We start from the raw sequence: 18,814 nt of genomic DNA, 5'->3' as shown, positions 1-18,814 counted from the left end.
CACCTCCTCCCGGCCTGGCCAGGTGTGCCCAGTGGAGAGAAGCGGCTGCCTAGACTTGGACTCAGAGCTGCTGCCCTGTAGAGAGAACAGCCGGGGCTTGCTTTTTTTGCTTTTTTTCCAGTGAGAGTCCTCATGGGCGCCACGACAGCGCTACCAGCGAGGCGGTGATCAGCCTGTTCCTCTTCCCCTGGGCGCTGGTTGACTGCCCGTTAACAGTGGGACTGCACAGCTGCAACCAGAACGTGAACACAGTTGAGAAGCCTTCCGTTTTGATGATTAAAGGCATCAGAGAGTTGCTACAGACAGGTGAGGCTTTCCCAGTCCAGCTGTGGGACCGCCACCCGCCTGGGCCTGTTGGCGGAGCACTTCCAGTGCAGGTGAAGGGGGAGAAGCAGATGTCAGCGTCTGTCTCTAGCGCCCCATCCATACCTTTCCTCGAGGGCCACCCTACCTGGAAGAAGCGTCCATCACAGATGAAACAGAATACCAAGTGAGCAGGGTCTCTCCCAGAGAGGCTTTCCTGGAATTGTCTGATTACTGCAGCTCTCAGAATAAGGGAAGAGAGAGCTGAAGGCAGAGACTGGCAAAGACTTGGGAAAATATTGTCCTAGAGAAATCCACTACTTCATCCAGCAGAAACAGAGGCTGTCTTTACTGGCCATTAAGTCAATGCTGGAGAGAAGGACTAAAATCAGCCAGAAGGCAATCAGGAGCCTGTGGGCAGGGGGTGCTCAGTGAGGGTAGGCATGGAAGGAATGCAGTGTTACAGAATATTCTAATGGCTTTTATTATTTCTCTGATTCCTTGGTCTCTCAAATCGTGTAAATTCAAGCCTACAAAGCACATGAATTTCGAAAATTGACAGCAGTTTGCGTTTTGCTCAGTAAAGGCAATGGTCTCCCAAATAACTGCCAGTTGAGCGTAAATCTATGCTATTCAATATTTTTTTGAAGATAGTCTGGCAGTGTGTATTAAAAGTCTTAAAAATTTCATTCCCGTTGACCTAATAATTGAGTTCGGGAGATGTCACCAAAGAGTGAAAACAGAAGTTCATCCCAGTATCAGTGCTTGTGCGAGAATGGCCCAGCGGCACAGGAAACTAAAGCGATGCCCTTGGCAGGGTCCTTTGCCGGAGACAGGGCTTTGGTCAGGAAAGAAGGGGACTCTGACCTGGGAGAAAGACAGCATCTTGGTCCCTCATACTCCTCTGGACGCTTTGGGCAGGCAGAAGAAACTCCCACCTTAGAGAAACATTCCCCAGAGAAACACCGTACCAGTTTCCACAAAGGCACCATACTTGAGGCAGATTTCTCATAAAGTGATAACACCTTCCCTCCTTGGCCCCAGGCCCATAACTAGGGGCTGATGACAGCCCAGCCTAAGCAGGGAAACACAGGCCCTGCCCTGGGAAGAAAGGCATGACTCATCAAAATAGTCGCAAGACCTGGCTTGGCAGGTACCAAGGAAACAGAGGTGGGAGTGGCTCTGAGCTGGGCAGGGTCAGGGCTGGGCAGGGGGCCTAATGTCCTGGCAAGGAGATCTGAAGTTTTCCTAATTCACTGCTGGGACGGCCCCTGAAGTTGGGCCTCACTGGCACTTGGAGTAACTGAAGAGGAGAAGCCAGAACTGAGCAGGCTGGCAGAACTGCAGGGCTTCTCAGAGCCGGAAGAGAGCTGAGGACCCGAGGCAACCACTGCTCCCTGAACTGGGGAGACCAGCAGGCGAGTCCAGAGAGAGAAAGCAAGCTGTGTGAAGCTCACTTTAAATAGAGACTCATATAGAATAAAAGTAAGTGGAGGAAGAAAGATAAACCATGGTACCATTCATCTAAAGAAAACTACAGTAGCTATATTAATTTCAGACAGAGGAGACTTCAGAGCAAGGAAAGTTATCAGGAATAAAGAGGAGCATTACATAATGATAAAGACATAAAAGTAAAAAGACATAAAAATCCAAGAAGACATAAAAATCTGTAACGTGTACATGCCTAACAACAGAGCATTAAAATACATGAGGTAAAAAACTCTGACAGAGCAGCAAGGAGGAATACATGAATCTACTATCATAACTTGAGAATTCAACATCCCTCTGTCAGAGATGAACAGATGGAGCAGGCAGGAAATTGGTAAGGATGTGTTTGGACTCGCCAACAGCACTGGATATAATGAACATCTACAGACTGCTTTGGGGGCTTCCCAGGTAGTGCTAGTGGTAAAGACTAGACATAAGATGTGAGTTCAACCCCTGGGTGGGGAAGATTCCCCTGGAGGAAGGCACGGCAACCCACTTCAGTATTCTTGCCTGGAGGAATCCCATGGACAGAGGGGCCTGGAGGGTCGTAAAGACAGTCCACAGCATCGCAAAGAGCCAGACACGACTGAAGGGACTTAGCACCCATAGACTGCTTTATCCATCAACAGCTGGACACACATTCTTCTCAAGCTCACTTGGAAATGTTCATGCAGACCGACCACATTCTGAACCATAAAATGCACCTTAACAAATCTAATAGAACAGAAATCACAATGACCTGCTCCCAGACCATGATAGAATTAAACTGTAAATCAATCACAGAAAGATAGCTGGAACCACCCCCCACCCCACACACACACACTTGGAGATTAAACAGGCACAGTTTTAAGTAACACTTGGGTCAAAGAAAAAATCGCAAATAAAATCTCATATTTTGAACTAAATGAAAATGAAAACACTACTTATCAAAATTTGTGGGATGTAGCAAAAGCAGTGCTTAGAAGGAAATTTAAATCACTGAATATTAGGAAAGACGAAAGATCTAAAATCAATCATCTAAGCTCCCACCTCAGGAAATTAGAAAAAGAAGAGCAAATTAAATCCAAAGTCAGCAGAGGGAGAAAAATTATAAAAAATCAACATAGCAATATAGATGTCAATGAAATTGAAAATAGGAAATCAACAGAGAAAATCAATGAAAAAAAAAACGCTTGTTCTCTGAAAAATTCCAGAGGAGACAGAGCTTTGGAAGGGAACAGTCTGCCACCAGCCCATTCCTTCCCTGGGGGCCCACAGATTCTGGACACGGGCTAAAGATCTAACCTGGTGCACGGAGAGGGGTTCTATGGGGAAAAAGAGAAACCAGCAAAACTTAGGTTGTGCATGACTAGTGTGATAATGTGAATTTTCAGGATCCCTAAATGCACAACCGGGTTTATATTTGCTGAATTTTAAGGCCATTTGTGGAGGGGTGGGGGAAAGGTGTCAGAAAAGCAGATGGCCATCTATAGTATCCCACAGAGTTAATCAGATTATCTATTCCTGCGTGAGCTGTTACAGCTGGAGACACCAGATAAGTGCAGAACTGGGCTGCACACGCAAGGTTGACTCCTCCCAAATTTACAGGTCAGGTAGTTTAGTGTCTCAGTGCTGGGGTGGAAGGAGGAAGGCGGCGGACAGAGGCCATGGAGCCCTGAGGGCCGTGCAGCGTCTCACCCCCATCCTCCAGCCTCCCACACCTTTACAGGTGGCCCGGCCGCCTCACACCCAGGCTTCCACTGTGCAGAGAAGGACTGGATGACATCCCTTATATGTGAAGTCTATGAAGAAATGACGCAAATGAAGTGAGGGAAGAAACAGACTCACAGGTTTAGAGAACAGACTCATGGTTGTTCGGGGGAGGGGAAGAATGGGGGCAAGAGACAGGGAGTTTGGGATGGACCTGTACACGCTGCTATATTCAAAGTGGGTAACCAACAAGGACTTGCCGTATAACATGAAACTCTGCTCAGTGTTACATGGCAGCCTGGGTGGGAGGAGAGTCTGGGGGAGAATGGATACACGAGCCCCTCGGCTGTTCACCAGAAACTATCACAACACCTGTTAATTAACGATACTCCAATATAAAGGAAAAAGTGTTGTTTTTTTAAATCCCATTGTGTAGGCAGGGTAGAGATTATTATCCTGTTTTATGAAAGAGATACTGGGTCTGGAATAACTTGCCCCAGAAGACCCAAGTGCTGGGTGTCTGAGCTCTGCTTAGAATCCAAGACTCCCAGTTCTCTTTCCACTAGGGTACTGCTGACCTTTAGGGACAAAACAACAAGAAATGTGACCCCACGGAGCCGGGAAGCTGGCCAGATGGTGTACTGCCTTCCGCGCTGTGTGTGCCCGAGGGCCTGGCACACAGGGGCAGGGGCAGTACTTGCTGAGTGAATGACAGAACCAGGCCAACGAAAGGTTCAAAAAGGAACAAGTGACTTTCCTAACGAGGGTCACTGAGCCCATGGTAACAGGTCTTTGGCCCTTGCAGCATTCTTGGAGATGTGCAGCCTGGATCTTCTTACCTTTGAACAGAGTGTGGAAAGTTCTCTGCTCCATAGGCGGGCCACATTTCTGTTGACCCAGGGCCAGCGGAGCTAAAAGGAAACATCTGTGCGCGACCAGGGTGGGGGTGGGGGATGTTTTCATCCGTGCACAACGTGGGTGGGGTGGCCTGCGCTTGTTTTATGTAACTCAGATTTCCAGCAGCTTGGGAGGGAAAAAAAAAAAAAAACTGAAACGTGCCTTTCGGAGCCCTCTTCAGATTTTTCTGCCTCTGGCTTTATTATCAAAATGAGTCTTTGTGCAGGGAAACTGACAGAAGACTGGGCCCTGAGGGTGGGATGTGAGCGCACAGACCTTTCCTTTCACTTGTGGGCAGTAACTCCGCATAGATCTCCTGGCTGAAATGCCCCCAGCTCAGTGCCCTATCAGCTGGTAGCGGTCTGGGGGACGGTCCATGAGAAGATCTTTTATGCTGGGAGGATGAAATCCACAAACCCCACCAGGGCTGGTGGTGAGTCTACTGCAGGTGGCTGAAATGGTGGTCCTCACCTGGCCGGGTAGAACTAGGGATGGACAAGAGGACCTGGGGGGTTAATGGCCCTAAGCTCAACATGGGCAACAAATGAGGCATGCTGTGTCTACAAAGAGTGGCTTTCTGAATAGCGTGTCCATTCTGAACACAGGAGACAGGCCCCTGTCCACAGCAGACTCCTTGAGAACACACACAAACACAAACAATGAGGACTGTGGCAAGCAGAATTCTATGCAAAGAGGCTTTCAAGATTTTTAAAAGTCCAGAAACTGTATCTTGGAAGGAAAGTTGGGAGGAAGAGGGGAAGGAACAAGGAGAGACAATCAAAGAGGGACAGCAAGGCCAGGTGCCAACATTTCAGAAGTTCAATAGCTCAGTCGAGTCTGTCTCTGCAACCCCATGAACGCCAGGGCTCCCTGTCCATCACCAACTCCCAGAGTTTACTTAAACTCATGTACAGAGTCAGTGATTCTATCCAACCATCTCATCCTCTGTCGTCCCCTTCTCCTCCTGCCTTCAATCTTTCCCATCATCAGCGTCTTTTCCAATGAGTTAGTTCTTCACATCAGATGGCCAAACTGTTGGAGTTTCAGCTTCAGCATCAGTCCTTCCAATGAATATTCAGGACTGATCTCCTTTAGGATGGGCTGGTTGGATCTCCTTGCTGTCCAAGGGACTCTCAAGAGTCTTCTCCAACACCATAGTTCAAAAGCATCAATTCTTCAGCGCTCAGCTTTCTTTATGGTCCAACTCTCATATCCATACATGACTACTGGAAAAACCACAGCTTTGACTATATAGGCCTTTTTTGGCCAAATGATGTCTCTGCTTTTTCATATGCTGTCTAAATTGGTCATAGCTTTTCTTCCAAGGAGCAAGCATCTTTTAATTTCATGCCTGCAGTCACCATCTGCAATGATTTTGGAGCCCAAGAAAATAAAGTCTGTCACTGTTTCCACTGTTTCCCCATCTATTTGCCATGAAGTGATGGGACTGGATGCCCTGATCTTAGTTTTTTGGAACGTTGAGTTTTAAGCCAGCCTTTTCACTCCCTTTCACCTTCATCAACAGGCTCTTTAGTTCTTTGCTTTTCTGCCATAAGGGTGGTGTCATCTGCGTATCTGAGGTTATTGATATTTCTCCTGGCAATCTTGATTCCAGCCTGTGCTTTATCTAGCCCGGCATTTCACATGATGTGCTCTGCACATAAGTTAAATAAGCAAGCTGACTGGTTCCAAATCGGGAAAGGAGTATGTCAAGGCTGTATATTGCCGACATTTGCTGGCCCCTTAAACGACTGTTCTGGTGCACCAGGGACCTGCCTCACCACAGGGGGACTTTATAACAAGCCAAGCGACGAATGATGGAACCAGCTATGTTGTAGAGTAATGAGCTGCTCGTTCCAGGAAGGCTTTAAGCAGACACATGGAGATCAATGGAAAAGGACATCCCATATCGGTTAAAGCACGTGTCCTCCTCCACTCAGCTGTCTAGCTCAGAGATTGAGGGACGCTGGGCCACTTGCCTCTGGAGAGGTCGCCACAGCCCCGCTGGCACAGAGGGTGCCTTGCACCCCCAGGGCCGCACAGTGGCCGGGGCACGCGGTGCAGTGACCGAGGGAGCGGCCGGGTGAGGACAGCCCCAGGCAGGTCTGACGCAGCCTGGCTCCCCTGTGGCTCCTCCTGGGTGAGCCCCAGGGCAGAGGGTTCCAGGCTTCCGAGCAGCTCCTCTAGGGCCCCCTCCCCAGCCTACCCAGGGCACGGCCTCCACAACTGGGCTTGTGCTGGCCTTGTACTCGGAAACAAACTCCTCTCGTTTCCCTGCTGCCCAAGAGCCGAGAAGAGAAAATCAGGAACGCAACGGAGTTTCAAAAAGAAAAAGAGAATCATAATTTCTCTTACCGTGTGCTACCCATCCAGAGTTCCAGGAAGCAAGACTCCCTGGTAGGTTGCTTAATCTTTGGCCCTCAACCTCCCACTGAGGGCCCGGCTGAGAATATAAAGCCCTCTTGCACTCTGAGAACATGAGGGCCAGCCCGGACAGGAAGGGCTGGCTGCACAGAGTGCCTGCTGCCTGCCCCAGGCTCTGGCCCTGGGGGACCGCAGGGCTGGGCCTGGCCCACTGGGCTTCCGGCACGTCCCTGCCCAGGTCAGACGGAGCAAGGTTGGGGTCCCTGCAAGAGCCTGAGTTACATAGCATGGCATTTTCTTGTGGAACCATCTAAAGCTCACACAAAATCTGCAACTACAGCACAGAGAACGTTTTTCCCCTGAGCCATTTCCAAGGGAGTCGTTGACCTGATGCCCTATCACCACCTCCCGCTTTAGTGCGTGGTCCCTGTGGCTGAGGCCCTCTCTTCCATCATCACGACGTACCATCCCTGCCATGTGCTCCTCACCCCATCCCAGGGGCATCCAGAGAGCAGAAGGGTCTGGTCCAGAGCGCAGCACATTTGCTGTTCTGTCTGCGACCTCCTTCATGTCCTCAGATGTGTCCTGGACAGTTCTGAAGACTGCTGGGCAGTTGCTGTGGAGGGAGCCCCTCGGTTGGGCTTGTGCGTTGTGTCCTTGGCAGGAGTCTCCCCACAGCCCATCAGGTGCTTGGGGGCTGCAGGCTCTCTGCTGGGTCCGTTACTGATGGTGCTGACCTCGGTCACTTCATTAAAGTGACATCTGCCCAGGCTTCTCCGTTGCAAGGTGACTCTTTTCCTCTTTGTAGTTAATAAGTATTTTGTGGGCAAATAATCTGAGACAATGAAAATATCTCATTACTCATCAGACTTCCAGTGTATTCACTTATTTATCTGTATCTCCATGCACTCATGGCTTCCTATTTTACTGTTACTATCAATATTTTGATGTTCAAACTGTCCCCGATTTGGGCCCTAAGAAGCTGCTTCAAGCTGGTTCCGTGTCCTGCCACGTTCTCATCCTTCTTTAAACATTTTCTTATGTTCTGGCAAAATATCTTGGGCGGGGCTTAGTTTCGCCTTTTCCTGCCCCAGCCCTGTAATAAGCCGTTGCTCCAAGGTGCTGCGGTTCCTTTTTGTGGAAAGCTGTATTGAGAAGCCAGCACTTGGATGCTGGGCATGCTCAAGCCTTTGGTGGGGCCGCTGCTCCACCCAGACGTCTAGCTGGGGGACTGATGCGCTCACTTCCGTGGACAGTTACAGATTCGGCTCCATGTGTCCAAGTCCACAACTGCACACCGACAGCTCCAATTTTAATCCTACACTGTCGGAAACATTCTCTATGTTTTCTCTATGTATTTGTACCTCCCTTTCCTGACAATGAGAAACCTGGCTCCCATGGTCTTTTTGTTTTTTCCCCACGGTCTTAATAAATGTACTTATTTGACGTGTAAGCACTCTTTCCCATGTGTCCCCACCCACTCTCCCACGCAGATCTCTTCTCCTCGCTTGGACTCCAACACTGCATGTGGGACCTCTGTTCCCCCGGGGGGTGCCCGCTTCCACCCTGTTGCGTCCTGACACCCCACACCAGGGCCCCCTTCCTGGGGACATTCTTTCCTCCCTGCCCCGTCTCTGACACCACTCTGGGACACCAGGCTGCCCCTCTTCCACCGTGGTCATCTTGGCTTCAGGAAAGGATGGTTGAAAAACGGAGAGTGAAGGCAAGAAAGGAAAGTTCTTTGTATTTTTAACCAAACATGCAACAAGAACACAGACGCAGAACCACAAGAGAATTGCAGCAAACACTCCAGACAATTTGGCAGCGGGCCCCAGCTCTCTCCCTAAGGAGACACGGTTCCGTGACTGTTCTGTACCCGGGCTGGGGTCAGATACTGGTGCTGCCTCGAACAGGTCCGGTAGCTGAGGCTCCTTTAACCTCACTGAGCCTCAGTTTCCTCAACTGTAAAATGGGGAAATGCCAGCTCCTGCCTCAGATTGCTGGTGTGAGGCCTCTGTGAGGCCAGGGAAAAGCGTGACCCAGTGCCTGCCCGAGGTAACTGCCCAGCAGATGGGAGCTCTGAGGACGAGTGTGTATTTTTCAGAATCCTAGAAAACAATGACTCTGTTTCAGAGGGCGGGGCCAGGATGCTGGGTGGGTGTTCCCAGAGCAGCAGCCAGGTTCTGTGGCTCCCAGGCCTTCCTCTTTTTGCAGGATATATATTTTTTTTTTTTGGCACTCCGGCAGCCAACTTTGGGAGGGTTTCCTGGACAGAGGTCCCCGTGGCCGCTGCCTTAAGACTCACCGCTCGGCCCCAGCCGCCAGTGCTCTGTGACCCAGGCCCACGCAGGCAGCAGCAGCCGCAGCCCAGCCGCAGCAGCATGGCGCTCTGGGGGCCCTGCCTGCTCCTCTGCCTCCTCTCCCTCCTGACCCAGGTCGCCGCCGATGCCCCCACCGCCAAGGTCAAGAAGGCTGCAAATGCCAAGAAAGGTAAGGAGGTGGGTGGGGAGCTGGCCGCTCTCTCCTTGACAGGCCCTCACCCTCCCTTCTCTCCTTCTCTCCCCTTCTCCCCGAGCCCAGCGAACATCAGTGAGGTACCCACCCGCCCCCCAGACTGGGACGGGGTGAGTTCTCCAGCCACAGGGGCAGCTGTCAGAACTGTCAGAGTCACTGGCTCTTAGAATCGGAAAGAACCTTCCAGATCACTTTAACGGACACGCACTCCTCCCCCACCACCCCAAGATTTTAAGAGAAACCAAACCTTTGGCTCGGCAGCCTGGAGATGTCCGACTCTCCTCGGGAGGGCTGACAAGGCTCCGCTTTGTTGTCTCCGAACCTCAGGCTGCTCAACTGTGAAACTGAGATGGGGGCCTTGGCTCAAAAGGTTGGTTGGGAGGATTTAATGATAGAAAACACGTAAGGCATCTGGAACACGGTATAACGTAACTCACAGGGGAAGGAAAAACGAACAATTCGTGGTTCTACGGTGTATCACAGCCTTGAGGAAATGAAAATGTTCATGGCTGAACTAGGACAGTGGAGGCGGCTTTGCTCTCCCTCCGCGGCCTCTGGGCCTGGGGTGTCCTTGGGTGGCCCTGGCCTCAGCAAGGCCTGCCCTTGGAGCCCTGCCTGCAGTGAGGTCACCCCGGGCTGTGTTGAGACAACACTAGTGAAGTGCCATGGCAATGCCGTGGGCTGTCACCCCCACAGGGCTCCAGGAGATGAGAAGGCTGATGCAGGCAGCAGAACGGCTGGCCGGGGGCCGAGGGCACAGACGAGGCAAGGCCGGGGGCCTAGCTGCACTCAGGCCCCTCCCGGAGCTGCCACTGTAAATGGACAGCTGCCCATTGGTCATGGATGATGTACGCAAGGGCACGTTAGGACGGTGGAGACCCACAGGCCTGCAACACAGAATGGGCGGGTCCCGGGGCCGACAGGAAATAATCCCCAAGGTTCAGTTCATAAAGTAAACAACAAAAAATTCAAAGCAGAATGGATACTTATGTGACATTTGTTTTGAAAAAGGGATTTATGTAAATATATATATATTTACTTCAAAGAAAAAAATACATATTTACTTGTATATGCATAGAACTTTTCTGGAAGGATTCACAAGAGTTAGCAACAGTGATTATCTCTGGGAAGAGAAACTAGAGAGCTGAAAGCAGATTGACTGGGAAAGAGACTTGAACATTTTGAACTGTTCGGGTATTTAAAAATTATATGGCTGTGTTGCCTTCCACAAAATGTTCATTAAAAACAGAGGACTCGCGGCATGCATGCTATGTCCATGAACATTAGCGAAAACTGCCACCAAGGATGTTCTTTGTAAAGGATACACAGTTCCAAAGGCAAAGAACAGAATTTTTCAATGTGGAAAAGAGTTGCTAATCTCTCAAGTTTACCGAAGATGTAGTATGTATTTATTTGAACGTGTAAATCACAGATCTCATCACATGGACAAGAAGGTCAAACCAGACAATGCCCTGGTCCTCCCCAGCCGTGCGGGTGGCCCATGGAGGCCCAGGGCGCTGGAGGCCCGCAGAACAGCAGACAGCGAGAGCGGAGTGCCCTGACTCTCTCTCTCCCTGTCCCTGCCAGCCGGGGCACCCGCCCTGCTGGTCTGTGTGTTGCTCCTCCGGGAAAGCACACCTGGGAGGTCGCCAGGGCCCCGGCCCTGCTTCCCGTGCTCTGTTCTCCTCTGGAGCTGGGAGGATGGTCGGGGCGGGGGGGGGTCACTGAAGGCTCTGCCTGCACCCCCACCCCACCCCTGCTGATCGCCATCCCATCTGATCCCTCCTACACAATGCAGTACAGGTCTCATGTTAGCAGAAGCAAGTGAAGGAGGGTCCCTGGCAGAAGGGAAATCACGAGCAATCACTTGGATGACCGCGGGCAGGAACAGGGAGAGACAGAGTGTGCCACGACATCAAGGTCGAGGGGTCATCCCCTGTCCCCTTGTGGCTGATGGTGGTCCAGCCCTCCAGTCCCTGCCCTGCCCCCATCCCTCCTGCCTTCATCAAGGGATTGTCCCCACTTCCTTCTGACTTCATCCCAGATGCCGTGAGTCCGAAGATGCTGGAGGAGCTCAAGACTCAGCTGGACAGCCTGGCCCAGGAGGTGGCCCTGCTGAAGGAGCAGCAGGCCTTGCAGACGGGTGAGTGGATGTGGCCGCCTCTCCAGGTGGGGGTGCGTTGGACACAGGGGCTCAGGCCAGCAGTCAGGGGTCCGCTTCTAGCCTCTGGCCCAGCACCAGGGAACTGGCTGGCTCCCTGAGTCCAGGCACCAGATTCAAGAAGGCCCCTCCTCAGCCTACTTCCTCTCAGGAAGATCCCCTGATGTGTGGAAGCAGGAAGGTCCCAAGAGGACAACGAACTCTCCCACAAGAATCCATTACCGCCCGCTGGACGCGTGAGCCCTGGAGGGCTGGTGGAGCAGAGGCCATCCTAATGAGCCCCCAGGAGACCCCCCACTCAGCCGGCCCACAGTCCTGTAGGGCATGAGCCTCAACACCTGTGGAGCAGCTTTGCTGATCCTGTCACTCCCAGTGATCATCACTGTGCCGAGGCAGGATTTCTCATCCCTGCTCTAGAGAGGGGAGCTGAGACAGAGAGCCCCTGGTTTTGCCCATACTCCCCTGCTGGCCAGTGCAGGTTAGGGTGGGAGTGGAGGCGGCCGGCCCGGTGTGTGCTGGGCGTGAGGAGAGGTGGGCTGTGGTCTTCCTGGCTCTGCACGAACCAGCTACGCCAGGATGGACAGAACCCCCAGCGGTGGAGCCTGGGGACACAGTCAGCTCACAGCCACCTGCCCTGGCACTTCCTGGTCAGCCTGCCTGGACAACCCGTTCTCTTCCTCTCCACCGAGTTCCTTTCACATTGTCTCCAATTTTCACACACCTCAGACTCACCTACTCCTTCATGACCTTGCCCTGGAGGACACAGACTACAGACGATCACTAATACTTAACACATGGGGGAATGTTTAAGATGCGCACAATGCTGTTCGGGGCCTCAGTTTCCTTATCTGTAAAGTGGAAGGGCTGGGGCTGGACTTGCGGAGCAAGCTCTAAGGTCTCATGACTAAGCTCTGCACTTGTGCAAAGACCATGCAACCCAGATACCGGCTGCCTTCTGAGGTGGGCAATGTCGTGGGGACCTCCCTGTGCAAAGTCCACGGCATACAGAGATCCAAGCACCCCCTCCACATTTGGTGATTCCCAGAAGGTTCATGGGCTCCCGGTCTGCTTGGGGGCCTTCTCTCTCTCATCACCCTCTTCTTTATGACAATCTGCAAGTCACCTTGCCAAGAACCCCACACAAAGCATTCCTGAGCTCTGCTGACCTAGCCAAAGAGTTGAGAGAATGAGGGGTTAGGGGAGAAACCCTTCCCTCCTGCCATCTGCCCTTCCTCTCCCCCAACCAACAAACACATGTGAGGTCCCCACCTAGCAAGCCTCTGCCAGGCACAAGGAGACACAGGTGGAGCCCTGCTCTGGGGGCCTCAATATACCCATGGAACCAGTGTATTCCTTGGCACCCTTAAAGCAGGTGTAGGAAGATAAAGAGGGATTCCATGCAGAGGGCATAGCAGGAGCAGAGCTAGGGAGGGCCAGCATGAACCCACCAGATCACAAGTAGGCCAGAGTGACAAAATGTCAGTTACGATGGTAAGGTACTGAGAGCTGACACTTACTGAGGACTAAGTTAGTGTTGTGGGCGGGGTTCCCAGGAAGCGGCCCTGAGCTGGAGCTGAGCCTGCAGGTTCATGAGGGAGCACCTCCCAGGATCAGTACCTGATCAGTACCCAGGATCAGAAGGGAAGAGACAGGACTCAGGAGTGGGCAGAGTGCCCTGCATCTCAGTGAAGGCCCCAGAGACTGCAGAGGGAGCCCTGACCTCGGCAGGGCCCTTCAGAGCTGTCCTGAGTCAGGACAAGGGGGCTCATGGGCCAGTCCCTGGGTGGGGGCTGCCCTGGGGAGGGGCACGCTGTGGGCAAGGGGCTATCTTCCACTGAGGCAATCCCCAAAGGGAGGCTGAGAGCTAAGAGTTGTCTTTGGGCAGCGCTCCCAAAAGCTGGGGTGGCCAGGCCTTCACCCCAAAGGGTCTAGGTAGCATTTCACAGTGTCCCCAGAAGGAAGGAAAGACAGTGTGGGGCCAGGCTGGGAAGGGCGATGAAGCCCGGCTAGGATGCACCACACGAGGGGACATGGCAGAGCTGGCTGACTTGGGACAGTGTCTGTGAGTAAGACACCTCAGTGACGCTCCAGGCCTGGAGTTGAGAGTTCCAGGAGTGTCCAGTGCTCACGGGGATACAGGGACATGTGTTAAGTGAGAGTAACAGAGAGCGCGGGTGAGAGAGCGGGGGAGGTGGTGGAGTGCAGACCCACCCCTAAAATTTTGAGGATCAGCAGCAAGAGGACAAATGGAGACATACACTCCAACTGTCTAAATATCTCAGTTATAAACTCAGCTAAAGAATAAACTGCTAAGCAGAAACAGTCTATGTTCCTAATTAGACCAAATACACACCTTCATCACAACCTTTGAGACCAGAATCAAATTTAGAACTCTCGGACTCCTCAGAGTCCTGAGCCCAAGACAGCGAGCTCCTGGCCCACTACCTGGGCCATCTCTTCTGTCCGGGGGCTGGCCAGTCTCAGCTCTGAGCTCCCAATCGCCACCCCAACCAGCCCTCAGGAGCACTGACCCAGATGAGGTTGCTGGCAGATGCTGGGAGCCTGTCTGGGCCCCTGGGGCAGGGATTTGGGGTCCTCAGCACCTGGAGTGCGGTCTGGACTCTGGGTCAGCATGTCCCCTGGCCCAGATCTCAGGGAGAGTGGGGCGGGAGGAAGATCAGAGCGGGTGGCTTTGGCGGGGCTCCCTGGGAAGCCCACTCTGAGATGGGGTTCATTCATCAGGAAGAGTCTAGAGTCCCAGCTGTGAAGGGGGGCGGTGGGAAGCAGAATCGGCAGAGGGGCACCCAAGGTCAGCTTCTGCCCCCCTGTGCAGCCTCCAAGCTAAAAGGTCCCTAAAGGGCCTTTTAATTCTGCTAAAGGCAGAATTATCCTGCCTGGGGGAGAGATGACCCCCTCTTCTGCCTCCCCTGGGCGCTGGATGGGGCACCCAGGGGAGGGGTGTGATCTTGAGGGAGGGAGGGGCCCTCTGTCTGCAACTGAGGGGGCTGGGCCCAGGCCCAGCAGCAGGGGCTCCACCCCTGCTGTGAATCAGGGGTCTGAGATGCGCGTCAGTGCCCATCACAGCACGGCCCTCGGGGCTGGGCCTGGAGCCCCTCCGCGGCGACAGGGCTGGATGGAGCGGGGTGAGCCGGCCCCTGGCAGTGGGCTCTCGGCTGGGGAGCCTGGGGTGACGGCCACTTCTCCCCTCCCAGTCTGTCTGAAGGGTACCAAGGTGCATATGAAGTGCTTCCTGGCCTTCGTCCAGGCGAAGACCTTCCACGAGGCGAGCGAGGACTGCATCTCGCGCGGGGGCACCCTGGGCACCCCGCAGACGGGCTCCGAGAACGACTCCCTCTACGACTACCTGCGCCAGAGCGTGGGCAGCGAGGCCGAGGTCTGGCTGGGCTTCAACGACATGGCGTCCGAGGGCGCCTGGGTGGACATGACCGGCGGCCACATCGCCTACAAGAACTGGGAGACGGAGATCACCGCGCAGCCCGACGGCGGCAAGGTCGAGAACTGCGCCACCCTGTCGGGCGCGGCCAACGGCAAGTGGTTCGACAAGCGCTGCCGGGACAAGCTGCCCTACGTCTGCCAGTTCGCCATCGTCTAGCGGGCCGGGAGGGCTGGGCTGGGGCGCGGGGACTTCCCCGCCCCCCCGCGCGCTGGGCGCCTCCTTTCGCAAATAAAGTGGGTGCACCGTGATGGAGAGTGGCTGCGATCTGTGCCGGTTCCCATGGGCGGGGAGAGTCCAGAAGCCCTTCTGGAATTCCCTGGGAGAAGGCTCTTAGGAGGCGAGCAGAGAGGTGGTGAAGGATGGCGAGCTGGGTGCAGAGAGAAGGGGAGGGAGGAAGAGAACAGGGGGGAGGCCGGAACCCTTGACTGCAGCTGCCTTTTTTTAATTAAACAACTTCATATTTCATTTGATTTCCCTCTTACAGAAAAATTTGCAAGAATTTCCGAATACCCTTCATCCAGATTCCACAAACACTAATATTTCCCCCTATTTGCTTATCATTTTGTTTTTTCCTGAACCGTCTGACAGTAAATTGCAGACGTGATGCCCCTTTACCCCTAAATACTTAAGTGTGTTTCCTGAAAGCAAGGACATTTTCTCATGGAAGCATGGACGTTTCCTCAAGGTCCGGAAATGAACGCTGATACTCTATTGTTATCTAAGTTACAGCCCTTATTCCGATTTCCCGGCTTCTTATCATAAGACTCCACTCCAGCATCCCCTCCAGAACTCCAGGGCAGAAGGGACACCCCCATCCCACCCTTTTCTGTTGGGGATTCATTTCTGGGGTGCACTGACACGCTGAGTCCTGTTGGGGTGAGAGCACGGTCTGCCCACAGGGAATCTTTGCATCCCCCTTCTTGCCGAATAGGAGTCAAAAATGAGAGTGACCAACACTGTCTGACTGTGTCCCCCTTTCCTGCTCCTCAAAGAAAATTCCATCCTAGCAATACCAGCTACCACTTATTGAGCCCACTGAATCGCAGGAACTTTAAATAAAGTCATCTTATTTAATCTTATCCACCAGGGACAGGCATGTTACTATCTCCGTTTTGTAGAAACGGAAGTTGAGGCTCAGGGAAGCTGAGTGACTTCTGTTGGTCACGGAGCCAGTAAGCAGCAGAGCCAGGATTGCCAGGGCCTTGGCCTTTCCACCACCTTTCCACAGGGCCTTGCCTGTCTCACGGTACTGGACCTTCCCTGAGATAAAGCATCAGAGAAGTGGCCCTGTGAAGCCCTCTGGCCCATCCAACCATGTAGGCCCAGCTCTAGTAACCCCCTTAGGGGAGGTCTTCCCAGATCAGCCATGGCATCATCCCCTGTGGGGACTTCTGCCATAGCTTTTCTCCCTGGTGTGTCCTGTCTTCAGCAGTGAATTGATGGTATTTGATTTGATCAGGGGGAGTGGGCTATGCCAGGATAGAGAGCTTACAGTGAACTCTGTGTGTACGGCTGCCACACAGCCTGCCTGGCATCGTCATGGAAACCACCTCATGTAATTCAACAGTTTAGGAAGATGTAATGATGGAAGACATTCATTATAGGTACAGAAACTGAAACTCAGAACAGCGGTGTTTTGTTTTTTTTTTCAAGATGACCTAGCAAGTGAGAAGCAAAAATGAGATGCAGGTCTCAGTCTGGCTGAGTCTTGGGCTCTTTTACCCCCACTCAGCTATCTAGCAGGATGTAGGAGGCCACAGGTTTTCAAAGTTCCTGCACTGGGTGGATGCCCGCAAGAGGGCACCAGGCCTTTGCGAACGAGAGAGGGTCCTGGTAGAGAACTGCCATTGCGGCACTGCCTGATTTCAGCAGCAGGTGGCAGCATAAGCAAGAGAATCGTTAACCATTTTTAATCAGCTGCAAAAGCTCTTACGTTTTTAAGACACTGAGACTTGTGGACTTCAAGCTAGGGTACACCTGCCCTGGGATTTTAAGTTTTGACCTGTTGTTGTTGTTTGCATTAATTTTTATTTTTTAAAGCACTGTGTTCAAATATTTTGCATCATGATTACTGAGTTTTAAGGCACTTCCTTAAATTTTGTACCCCAGTTAAATGCTTCATTCACCTCACCATTCCTTATGGCCCTGGCTACAAAATTAAAATTTTCCAAGGTGCATAAACAGTGATAAGGTACTGGTTTCTAGATCTCCAGCTTATACACTACTCTTTATTAGAACTGATGATAGAGCCCTCTTTCACCATCACCCATTTCCCTCTTTACCATGTGCTGCCCTGGTGTGCAAAAATTTTGAGGATGTCCAACAAAGGGACAACTTGAAATATTGCTATAAGTGCCGGTCAGGCAAAATACTGGGTAAAAACTCTTTTGCAAGTTCAGTTGTTTCCAGTTCTTTGCCTTGGAGAAGAGGTTAATCAAGGTGTCAGTAATATCTTTCCTGGTTGCCAACTCACCCATCAATCTCTGCCAATATCCCTAAACCACAGGCTTTCCTGCATAACTGCTAGTTGGACAGCAAAGAAGACTGGTTCAAACTCTGGTCAGAGTCAGCCCCTGGAATGTGAGCTTCCCTCTCACACACATAAACATACTTGCTTCAAATGAAAACATTAAACCACTCACGTGTCCTCGCACAACCTCCAGGCACATTCTTTGGATTTTGGCTTTGCTGAGAGACGGTGGAAGTATTCATAAAAGCAAAGAAGATGAGCAGTGTGGACATTCCTACTATGTGCTGGGCAGTGACCCACAAGCCCCTTACTGTGTCCTGACAGCAACTCATGAATTACCTCACTCAACAGTCATACTAACCTAGGAGAGCGGTTTGATTAAGCCTATTTTATAGTTGAAGAAAACAGAGTGCAGAGAGGATAGTTTTTCTAAGAACATCCATGAATGGGGCTGGATTTCAGGTCTGTTGAGTTCCGAGGCCCATGTACTATCTATTATCTACATTCAGTCCTTCCTGAATCTTGAAGAAAGTTTTCAGATATTTCATGATGTGACTGTGAAACTTGTGAAAAGGAGTTGATGATCATGTGCATTGGTGTGGATTTGTGATTGCTGGGAAGGAATTCTGTAAAAACACATTTTCCACCCAGATTTTTCAAGGCTATTTCTGAAGGTTAACATTAGATTCTACTTCACCTGTTTTTCATGGGTGACTCATGAAAAGCACAGTTTATGAGTCTCTCTTTCATGCTAAAAATCATGATACAATCTATGAAACTAACCATTTTCTCCACTAGAATGCACTGCTGTTTTATACAGTGCTATCTTCAGATGAAAAAAACTGAGGCCCAGGGAGGTTAAGTGACTAGCCAAGGTCATGTAGCTTGGAAGAAAATGAGCCAAAGAGTCTCACTTTGTTAGCAGAAAGAGCTTTGTGCAAACCATTTCTCCAAACAGCCAGCTAGTAAGTACTGAGTTCCTTCCATATGCCTATTACTCTGACAGAAACTAGGCCACGAGGCCTGGATCCTCTTCTTGAGGTGTTCACTCTCCTGGCAAGGGACCTGGCATTTCTGAGGCTGCTCAAAGACAGAGGGATGGGGCTGGTTTTATCCTCTAAGGGTAGCTTTCCTGTTTTGCATTGTTGGGAAAACAACTGTGCAGTAGTAATAGGAAACTGCCTTTCAGATTAAGACATACAAGCCAAATAACCAGGCCAGAGTCAAATAGGCAGTTCATCAGCTAGTTCCACCAGGAAAACCTTAAACCAGGTTGAAGCTACTCATTGATAGTGCAATACCCATCAGGAAGAAACCCTGGATTTGGATTCCAGCTCTTCAAACGATGATGCATCAGGGATTTTAATTCATCCCACCCGAAGATGAGGTACCACCAGCCACTGGATCTACTCCCCACTCTCCACCTCCAAAACTGTAAACAATCCTGAGATCCCTGTCTCTCACAGACAGG

At 51.7% G+C, this 18,814-nt stretch overlaps 1 protein-coding gene and 1 long non-coding RNA gene across 2 annotated transcripts in view; one reads left to right on the top strand and one right to left on the bottom strand.

Annotated features, from left to right (window-relative positions):
- The window catches only part of LOC133046043 (uncharacterized), a 34,980-nt gene extending 25,059 nt beyond the window's left edge, over positions 1-9,921 (bottom strand). The window contains exon 1 of the long non-coding RNA XR_009690397.1: positions 9,503-9,921. This is a non-coding gene — a long non-coding RNA (uncharacterized LOC133046043). The remainder of the gene's footprint in view (positions 1-9,502) is intronic.
- Positions 8,944-15,121, top strand: CLEC3B (C-type lectin domain family 3 member B). Its single transcript, XM_061128836.1, has 3 exons — positions 8,944-9,231; positions 11,300-11,398; positions 14,629-15,121. The coding sequence occupies exons 1-3, from the start codon at positions 9,123-9,125 to the stop codon at positions 15,027-15,029; spliced, it is 609 nt and encodes a 202-aa protein (XP_060984819.1). The 5' UTR covers positions 8,944-9,122; the 3' UTR covers positions 15,030-15,121.
- Positions 15,122-18,814: the final 3,693 nt, after the last annotated feature.

This window comes from Dama dama, chromosome 24 (genome assembly GCF_033118175.1).
Source record: "Dama dama isolate Ldn47 chromosome 24, ASM3311817v1, whole genome shotgun sequence".
NCBI lineage: Eukaryota > Metazoa > Chordata > Mammalia > Artiodactyla > Cervidae > Dama > Dama dama.
This window is presented reverse-complemented; position numbering and strand designations above follow the sequence as displayed.

Excerpts from the sequence above, each read along its gene's own strand:
- CLEC3B (XM_061128836.1), top strand. The coding sequence starts at position 9,123 with ATGGCGCTCTGGGGGCCCTGCCTGCTCCTCTGCCTCCTCTCCCTCCTG. Across the intron at positions 9,232-11,299 it reads GGCTGCAAATGCCAAGAAAG|ATGCCGTGAGTCCGAAGATG; the intron begins GTAAGGAGGTGG and ends ACTTCATCCCAG. Across the intron at positions 11,399-14,628 it reads GCAGCAGGCCTTGCAGACGG|TCTGTCTGAAGGGTACCAAG; the intron begins GTGAGTGGATGT and ends CTCCCCTCCCAG.